The sequence below is a fragment of the Maylandia zebra genome, linkage group LG16, assembly GCF_041146795.1.
Source record: "Maylandia zebra isolate NMK-2024a linkage group LG16, Mzebra_GT3a, whole genome shotgun sequence".
Taxonomy (NCBI): Eukaryota; Metazoa; Chordata; class Actinopteri; order Cichliformes; family Cichlidae; genus Maylandia; species Maylandia zebra.
Window position 1 is genome coordinate 25029297 of NC_135182.1, and position 10498 is coordinate 25039794.

The 10498-nt window shown below is 40.1% G+C and overlaps 1 protein-coding gene across 1 annotated transcript; it reads right to left on the reverse strand.

The window, feature by feature from the left end:
- Nucleotides 1–1705: 1705 nt before the first annotated feature.
- On the reverse strand, nucleotides 1706–8868 carry akap17a (A kinase (PRKA) anchor protein 17A). Its single transcript, XM_004555539.3, has 7 exons — nucleotides 8725–8868; nucleotides 8080–8408; nucleotides 7565–7783; nucleotides 7170–7382; nucleotides 6013–6161; nucleotides 5505–5745; nucleotides 1706–3919 (listed from the first exon to the last, which is right to left on the reverse strand). The coding sequence occupies exons 2-7, from the start codon at nucleotides 8404–8406 to the stop codon at nucleotides 3062–3064; spliced, it is 2007 nt and encodes a 668-aa protein (XP_004555596.1). The 5' UTR covers nucleotides 8407–8408; nucleotides 8725–8868; the 3' UTR covers nucleotides 1706–3061.
- Between the last annotated feature and the right edge of the window lie 1630 nt (nucleotides 8869–10498).

Sequence of the window (10498 nt, forward strand, 5' to 3'; positions counted from 1 at the left end):
TGCTCAGATGTTGCTGTTTTGTATGACTGGTCCCCATTGTCAGATGCCAAATGCCCCCACCCACCTAACAGATCCTTGAAATGACAACTCTGCTCCTGAATCTGGGTGTGATGGCCACATTTGCAGTCAGAGCCATAATGAGCAACCTTATCCCAACAACTGACACAGTGTCTGATTTCATGTATCGCACTCTTAGTTATTAAGCTTTGTAAAACACTAGATGTATTTTTAGCACACGTTTAGCTAACTTTTGTATATTAAAAAGTGCGCTCTGATCAGCCAGTTTTTAGACAAAGCTATGGACTTTGTCTTAGATCAGATTTTGTTTCAACATGACTTTGCACCACTGCACAAAGCAAGGTCCATAATGACATGGATGTGTGGAAGAACTTGACTGGCCTGCACAGAGTCCTGACCTCAACCCAAAAGAACACCTTTGGGATGAATTAGAGCAGAGACTCTCACCCCCATTCTCTGCGACCTGCTGGAGCGGGGGGGCTAGGAGGAGGAGTTGGCCGTCCGACTGCGGTCTGGAGTGTGGGGCCTCCCTGCTGCTGCGGAGTCGGGGCACGGCTGGCTGCCGGCGGAGCTCACGGGCGCGTCACTGCAACTCCCCCTGGCTTCTGCTCCGCGGCTGCTGAGTGAGCCCTCATCTGGGACTCTCCTCAGCTCTTTCTGGGACAGTGGCGCAGCTGCCCCTCTGTTGGTCTTCCTTGGTCTCTTGTGTTCTGGGGGCCTCTGGATGTCTGGAGTTTTGATCTCCTCCATACCTGCTTCATACCCTGGAGGACGGGGCTGTGGCCCCCCCACACCCTCTAGCAGATCATTACATGAAGGAACCTTTTAAAAAACAAAAAACAAGCGCGTCCATGCTCACAGGTGTACACACGGGTGATCACACCCACAAACTACACCCTTTTTGGCTCCTACCTCAAAGCACACTGTGTTCTGTTGATCTTATGTGCTGCACAATAATGTTTAATATTTAGTATTTACTGTCATATTCCCATATATCATTGTGATGTTGTTTATTCTATTACTCTTGTTCTCTTCTGCTTGTTTTCGTTTTTCTTTCTCAGCAGGTGACCCAGGTGATTGATATATGCATTTTTTTTCTGCTCATTCTGTTGGTTTTTGTTTTTTGCCCTTCTCCCCCGTCCCTCTTCTCAGCTGTTTCTCTTTCCCTCTTTCTTTCTCCCCTTCTTTCCTCCAGTCAAGTCTGTCCCGTATTCAGTAAGTGAAAATAAAATAAACAATAAAAGGTGAATCAAATGGACCATTACGGCAAAGCTGGGATGGTCAATTTGGTAAAGTAAATCCGTTGGGCATCTTTCTTTGCCTTTAGACAACAATTCTGATGGCAAAAGAGCCAAACGGGACAGGCAAAAAAAAAAAAAAAAAAAAAAAAAAGAGCAGAGACTGTGAGCCATCCTGGCTGAGTTTGTGTTTAAAGCCAAGTCCTCATGCTTAATCTAATTGGTTCCTCAAACAGCCACAAATGTCATAATACCAGCATCGCATGTTTTGTAGGCCTCAGGCTGACTGAACATTTTTTTGTAAATGTAAATATTACATTTTGATGATAAGTAGGAAAAAAGGTAGCAGAATATCCTAAACTTGATTTTAAACCTTCCATTTAAGGTTCATTGTAGTAAGGAAATTGCAGGTTTATCTAGGGAAAGAAAAAAAAACAAACAAAAAGGGCTCAGCTTGAATTTTTTTTTATTTTAAACAACTTGCAATGTGCGCAAGACATGCTCTAGTGGATCATGAGCACATGGAGAACAAACAGGCTTTGACACAAGTACAAAACTTGGACATCCTCTGAGCAAGTAAATGTCAAGAACAGTCTGTACAGTAATTAGTAAGGTTGAAGAAATTTACCTGTCACTACAATTGGTCTGTAAAAGCAAGAGAAACGTCATCATAGTACACTTTTACAAATGCATCCAAGAAACTGCTTTATCAAAGATTTGTGAAGTGTTGAGGAAACTAGACAGGCCTCAAATCCATCACTTGCACTCTAGATCAACATCTGACTGTGAAAGAGCAAGTACACTACCTGCAGAGTTGGGTTTAATACATCAAGCCTTCAAACAAATCAAATCACGTCATTCAACTTCAAAAGCAAAAATGTTCTTTGAATTGTACACAAAAGTAATTCTTTAACTAAAACTATGTGCTGTTATTCAAAGTTGACACAGTCACAGAGAGCTGTTTGTGTTTTTCTCTGAACCATTATCAGCAACAAAGCCAATACATAAGCAGTACTTAACAACAACAAAAAAATGATAACAAAACCAGTCATTGTACCTTACAGTCTTAAAGCAGGTATGCGTTTCATCATTTGAGAATTCTCTCCCCCCCACTGTAATTGAGCAGCAGCCATTTGTTATGGCTGGTAGTCACCTTTACAGTGTTCGGCAGCTACTGTAACATGCAAGTGCTTGTTAGAACAAACCTTATGTATATTAATATCAGATCCTGTCTCTTATTTTCTAAAAATCTGACTACAAATCTGGACAAAAATAATAATAATCATGTCTGAACTCTCTGTTACTCACTGATCCGTCACAGTCATTGTTTTATGTTTTAATGAGAGAACAGACTGTCGATGTAATAACCTGTGGACCAGGATATAGCCTTTAACTTAAATTTGTCCAATCACCCCTTTAAAACTCACTTTTTTAGAATTAATTTTTAGATTTATGTTTTAGTGTACTTCAATCCAGTTTATACATTTTACTTCACACACAAATAATTTTCCAGGAAAGGGAAAAAAGGTCAAGTTTATATTTTGCATCACTAATTTTTGTGAACATGCTACACTGATTATAGTGAAAATTTAGGTTGTCAACAACATCAATCTGAGAACAACTTGGGTAAAAATCCACAGCAACAACTAAGGTTCACCTGCATATGCAGTCTGTAAAGTTGGGACGTTCTTCACCTAACTGAGGAACCAAAAGTATCTAATCTTCTCTGAAACTTGCTGAACTTGAAATGTCATTCCAGAAATGGTGAGTACAAATGAATAAAATGATAACTGTCATCCATGAGTTTAGCGCCGTGTGGAGTGGCTCCTATCCCTGCTATTGCTGTGTCTCCTGTATCGTCGACTATGACTGTGACTCCTCCGGTCCCTGCCTCTATCGCTGCTCCTGCCACTGCCTCTGCGATGACTATGCCTGTGACTCCTCCCTCTGCTGGAACTCCTCTCAGTGCTGCTCCAGCTCCTCTCTCTGCTGGAGCTTATGCTCCTGCTGCAGTGGCTGTGGCTATATCTCCTCCTGCTCCTATGATGACTGTAGCTCCTCCTTCGGTGGCTGCAGCTCCTTCTCCTCCTGCTGTGCGACCGTTGCCTCCTTCCTCGGCTGTGAGAGCTCCTTTCCCTGTGGGAATGGTCTCGTGCTCGTTCCCTGCTGCGCTTGCTGCTAAACACGTCTTCCCTTCTTCCCTCCCGGTCCTTTTTTCTGTCCTCCCCTTCTCTCCTTTCTTCCATTAATTTATTCTTCCCTGAAACTCGGGAGTGAGCACCAGATTTGGACATCTGCTTTTCTTTGCTTTCAGCTGCCTTCAATCCATTCACCCCACTCAGGACCCCAAGTATCACATCATCTGGATTACAGATATCCTCAGTCACTTCAGGGCCACTCTGATCCTGGATGCCTGCAGCTTTGCTGCTGTTTTTCTTCAGCAAATTGGAAAGCAGTCGCTCCCTGAGCTCCTTCTCTCTCCGCTGTAGCTCCAGTGCTCGCTCTTTCTCCACCTCCACCCTCCGCAGCTCCTCCTCTTGCTTGCGGCGACAGGCCTCCAACTGCTGAAGACGGGCCAATTCCTCCTCCTGTCGAGCTTTCTCCTTCCTCTCCTGCTCTTCACGCTCAGCCCTTTCTTTCTTCTGCTGCTCCTGTTTCAAAGCCTGATGAGGAGAACACAAAAGAAAAGATAAACGAAAGCATATGATTTAGGAGTCGGTTGGGGGGGAAGTATCACAGGAGTAACACTTTCCCAGGAGTTGTATTGTGCAAGTCCCAACACATGCAGTACTCTGGTTGTCAAAATGAAATCCAAATTAGAGACATTAGTCATCAGTATTTTACTTTTTCTGTCCCAATGTATCAAAGTCCTATATGAGGTCCTCAAATGCTTTTCTGATGTCTTGTACCTTTAATAAGTGTGAAAATCCTAAACTCAACAGCAAACCCTTTTTTGAAGGGTTATATGCCATGTGTATTTGTGGCTGTGAACTTGTAGTGGGCTTAGTAATAAATTTCACATCTATGCAAGAAGAAAAACAGCACCTTTCCTAAAAAATAAAATTATTCCTTTATGCTGACATGGTCGAGTCAACTTTTATTAGGCAACAGAAACTTTGCGTGATTCGCAGTTCAAAACAACCCTAACTGATTCTATACCAGTGCTCTGTGCAATCTCCCATTTCATCCTCTGTCTGAAACAAGACGCTTTAGCACCTCTTGCTTTAATATTACCCACTCTTTAATGCTGAGACTTTGTTTGCAACTCCAATTGAAACCACAGCATACAAACGCATCACTCTATGTTCCTTGTAATAGTACTTTAAAAAAAAAAAAAAAACTCTTGGTGTGATCCGAAGCTGTGCAAACAACAGACAGAACAAAACTGGGTTGGGGACATTACATCAAACACGCATACCCAGTGTATTTTCAGGATACCACAACTTTTTTCTGATTGGCTGCCCCTCACAAGCATTAGATAGGGGTGCTGCTCACAGCCAGAGCTGTGTGCCTAAGATCAGCGGTCCCCAACCATTTTTGTGCAACGGACCAGTTTATGTCTGACAATATTTTCACAGACCAGCCTTTAAGGTGTCGCGGATAAATACAACAAAAGAAAACCAGTATCGGTACTAAAAAAAAAAAAAAGAAAGAAGAAGATTTATTCATAACACAGGGGAAAAGACCCAGGGAAACCGAGTTAACGATAAAAACGGTTAAAAACATAATGATAGAAACCGATAAAAACCCAGAAATCCATAGATTTCACACCCGAGCCTCAACTCTCGCGGCCCGGTACCAAACAACAGGTCTGTGGCCCGGGGGTTGAGGACCACTGGCTAAAATGATAATATTAAGGATAATCACTGTCACTACTACCAAACAGCCAAGAATAGCAAAAAATGTCTGAAAGAGAGCAGCCTGGCTGGCTCTGTCACATGTGGATTACTTGCAAATATGCCAATCTCACCATTTGAAACTTCTGCAATTAATAATATAAGCTTCCACTATTATAATCACTCTCAGAAACAAAAATGGAAAAGCAAGATAGTTACATTTTAAAGATCCAACATGAATACTCATATGGGGACAGACATTTAAAGTTGAGCTGTACACACTGCAGAAGTCTTAAATATTGATTAAGCTATTGGGGTTCAACAATAAAACGCAACATTCTGCTGGACCATTGTCAGGGACTGCAGAGTACTTATTCAGATGCGTATAGTGTTGCATTGTGTAAATTGATACCTTAGCCCTGGCCAGCAGCTCAGCAATGAGCCGTATCGATTCCAAGTTGCGCTGAGCCAACAGCAGTCTCCTCTCTTCCAAGGCAATCTTCATCTGCAGCTTCTTCTGCTCCTCCTCTTGCTGACGCCTCACTTTCTTCAGATTCTTGCGCTCCTCCCTCTCTCGCAACTTTTGCTCTCGCTTCCGTAATCTTTCCTCCTTCTTCCTTTCCCTCTCCTCCTCTTCCAATTCCTTTTGTTTCCTGAAAAAGTGGTTTAATATGCTCTGTGAATATTTATTGTTAACTTTTTGTCAACTCTTATCAAACCAGGTGATGAAGTTGTTCATTTAAAAGCCACCAACTCCATCAAATACTGAAAATCAATCCCCCAATTTATTTATTTTTTTATTCCTCATATTAAGTTGTTTAAACAGAATTTCTATTTTTTTTCCCCCTAACATTTTTTCTGTTTAACTTTTCAATATAGTCCAATTTTAGTCCATGTTCCTATGTAGGCTTCCATCATACCTCTCTTCTTCCTTACGCCGCTCCTCTTTTTCCTTCTCTCGTTGTTTCTGCTCCTCTCTCTGCCTCTCCAGCTCCTGCAACTTCATCCTCTCTAGGTTTCTCTTCTTCACAGAAGCATCGCTAAGGTGCTTGCTTGTGTCAAAGGTCACCTGAGGATAAGAAACGCACATCATATGAAGGTTAATTGTCACAACAGCTTTTCATATCGAAACAGCTGAGCACTTCAGTTGACGTCATTGGTTTGACTGAATGTAGCTATTAAACTAAATGGTCTTTGTTTTGGTAAAATTATACACACAAAAAACCCCAAAACAAAAGTATTTAAATTTTTATTAATTCAGTACTTTAACCAACTTTGGAGGGGATAGTGGCTAAAGCAAAACAAAATATCATCCAAGAATACCAGATTGATTGGGTTGGGTTGTATGGAAGCCCCAAACGCAATTTCATTGTTCTTGACAATGACAATAAATAAATAAATACTAAATACTAACCCATTGGTGAGTTTAAGGGCTTATTCAAGTGCTTCACACATTTCAGAGTGGTTTACTATGATTACAACATTTTATAACCATGCTTAGTCAGGAACAGTCATTCCAGCTCTTCATTTGAAAGCTAAAAATATTACATCCATGGCAGATTACTGTGGCAACACAGATTTTAAATAAATGAATAATGAACAAATATTCCAGTGACACAGCTACAAATACAACATCTTTTCTGCTCTACAAGTTTTAAGCTATTGTCACAGTACATTTAACATTTTCATATAAGAAGAAAAAAAAAGCTACACTCACTGGTAGCCTGAATGGAAAAGGAGGTTCTTTATATTACATAGAATCATTCATTTATCAGCATGTTTATCAAACAAACCTCCCAAGGCTGCATGGTTAATACAACCATATTTGAAAGGGCACTGCATTAGAACACCTTAATAATGAGTTGAACTCCAGTTCTCTCAAAACCCTGGCATTTAATGTTTGTACGAAGAAATTTCTCTCCCAGCAGTGACTGAACATAATTAAGAAAACAACATTTTAGGAGATGGATTAAAAAAAAAGTCCTGGAATGATTGGTTTGATCAATTGAGAGGTAGAAAATAAAAGCAGCTTTAATATGTGTAGGCAGAGGCTTGACACTACTGTAGTCTGCAGTACCTTGATGTTGCAAGCCACGGCTTTTCCATCATCTCCTTTCAGCATCAGCTTCATGCTGCGCATAGTGTCCATGGCTTTCGTGAAGCCACAGTATTCCTGATACTGGACATACGCTTCAAAGTTCAGATGGCCCCCAAAGCTGAATGTGCTGAAGTTCTTGCCCATCATTTCCTCTCTATATGGGTCCAGCATGGGAATGTCAACATTTCGTACCTTAAAAAAAAATAAATAAAAAAATACTAATGTCTTAACTTTTTATTTCGACATTTATTAGTTTCTTGTTGTTTAGTTAGGCACTGCTTATATCTTCTTCTTTTTTAAAATTGTGAACTAAAAATGTGAATATTAAAAGCTTAATTTCCTTTTAGCTACACAGAAACATGAATGTGAATCACCTTGCCGAATGTCTGGAAAACTGCAACGAGGGCTTCTTCTGAGGGCCGATCTGGGTACTGGCTGTCCTTCTGACTGAACCAGCGGCAAGGAAGCCCTTCTAGGTGGATGGTGTCAGGCCTCTCACCTGGTAGCGTCTCATTCATGTCTTTGGCATCACGGAAAAAAGAATCCCAATCGTGACGTGTCGGGAAGTCCACTTTATTTTCTACTGCACGAACCTTAATGATGAGAGGGTGACATAAATATACTCTGCTGTCGGTTTATTAGTGCAATTAAATTCAACCTGTAATCAATCTATGGTAGATAATGTTATAATACTTAGAACTAGCTGCCTTGCCTTTGGATAGTTGTTTATTTTCAAGGTAATTTCTTTGAGCTGCCAAATTACAATGTATTGACAAAGAGTTACAAACATTCAGAACATTTAAGTAGCAACAACAAACTCCAGTGACTCCAATAACCATGCAGTTACTAATTATAAGTACTGCAATGCTCTACATTTGTTCACCCTTACCTTCAGTACATCAGTAAAGCCACTGAGTTTGATGCTCTTCCCATCCAAACGACTTAGCAGGCTCTTGACTACAGTTTTGTTTTCCACTTCACCTTCAAAGCGGATGAAGTCCATTGTGCTCTTGGAGATTCGCAAGACTGAAAACTGCTCCGGAGCCACCATGGCCTTCACCCGCTCCATTACCTCCCAGTTGGAGATGCTTTTGCCTGGCAGCTTGAGCTGGGGCAAAGCCACGCTGATGGTCATTTTGGCAATAGGCTTGAGGTACAGGTTGTAGTCAGCAGAGAGGCACACTGCCTCTGTGGTATCATGTACAATGGTGGTCATTGCTGCAGAGACACAGAAGCTGGTTACACAAACGTTAGCAAACTCAATGTAACATTAGCTGAAAGCTAACGCTAAAGTCTTCGCTTCATCCCGAAGGACGGCAGGCTAGAAAGCTATGAACTTAACTAAACAGCGATCTGGTTAACGTGATTAATTTAACGTTATTACGTGCAAACTGCGCATTATTATTTGTTTACTGATTGTTATTATTTGTTAACGTTACGGTTTTTACGAGTTTGGTCCTAAAACATCACCGCTTTAGACAACAACATGCTAACGTCAGCTAGCACAGAAGATAACAGACTAGTCACAACCTACCAAAATCACTTAGCCCCCCTGTAAAAACCGAAAATGCAAAACACAACAAACACACTGTTGTAATTTAAGGTGAGCCATACACTTGAGAGGCATACAGAAAATCCAACTACATGCTACTTCCGAACGCAATGAACTCCGACCTTCTACAGAAGCCTATACCAGCGCCCACAGCGACACCACATGGATGAATATGGCGGTGAGAAAAATGGAAAAAGATCTCTTAAATTGAATTCAGTTTAATATTAATATTCATAGCAATTTTCTTCTTGGGCTGCCTGGTCGCCGGGACAGTGAATCATTTGTCTCCATTGCACCCATTTCCTAGCATGTTCTTTTTTTTCTTTTTTTTTTTAAATTAGCAAAATACAACAAAATGCACAATATATTATACATTCAGAAAATACAAATTTCAACCTTTGTACAAAGAAAAAGAAGATACAAAGACGGGGTCATAAAAGTTAACAGAGTACTAACTCACTAAATCAAAATCTTCCGAAAAGGAAACAAAAAAATGCAGCCTTTTTCTTTTTAACTAAAGTCAAAGATTTAACCATCAGGTTTAGGTTGTTTTTCCAGTAAAGTAGGGTTGAAGTAGGGTATAATCTTTTAATATGTAATTACGTCTAAGCAAATTTGGAGAATAAAGACTCCTTAATGAAGATCTCAGAAATGTATTATTGCATTTAACATCACAAAACTGAATACCATCTATATATAATTGCCTTAACTTGGGGGAGATGTCAGAATATACTATATCACTTACGATTATGTTTTTAAGTGACAATGGAATGGATTTTATAACCCGATTAAAATTACTTTTAGAACATTGGATATTAAATTTTTGCCAAAAATCGTGATGTCAGAGCATGTCCCTCCTCATCTACAAAATGAGCAATTGCCCAAACACCTTTCTAGAACCAATCTTGAATAAAAATAGATTTTCTATTCATCAGTATATATCTATTGTTCCAAATCGGGCTGTTATGTAGAGTGAAATTATGTTTAAATATAATTTTCCAATACAGAAGGACCTGTTTATGGAATTCAGAGAGTTTAACAGGTAGCTTAGTAATTTCAAAGTCACATTTGAGGAGAAAATCGATACCCCCAGTTTGTTAAAGACCTTACTTGGTATAAGAAACCAAATGGAGTGAGGATTATTTAAAAAGGATTTTAACCATTTAAGTTTCAAAACACCATTCATTATATCAAAGTCCTAGCATGTTCTTCTGCTTCAACAACTCAAGGCTACCATCTACTCAAGGCTTTTCGTAGAAGGTATAGCAACCTGGGAGTTTGTCTTCAAACAGCAACCATAATCTCCACCCTTTGGCTTTTGTCTCAAACTAGTATTTCAACTTTTTTTTTCTCAAAATACATTTTTGACTTTATTCTCAAAATTGTCAGCAATATTTTTTTTCTTAATAAGGCCCTCCTGCCTGGGAGCTCCATGTTCAACATCATATGTCCAATATGTCCACTCTCCCTCCTCTGCACATGTCTAAGTCAGCCTTGCCTCTCTAACTTTGTGCTCAACCTGAGGTCTCCCTCTGATGTGCTCATTTCTAATCCTCTCCATCTTCTCAACGAAAATCTTAACTTCTTCAGCTCTGGCACTTTTGCCTTGGCCTCCTGTCTTTTTGTAGTGTCACCATTTCGAAACTAAGCATCATAACAGGTCTCACTACCATCTTGTTAAATCTTGCCTTTCATTGGTTGACACCAGGTATTTAAACCTATCTACCATCAGCACCTCTCCTCCTTGTATGTTCAT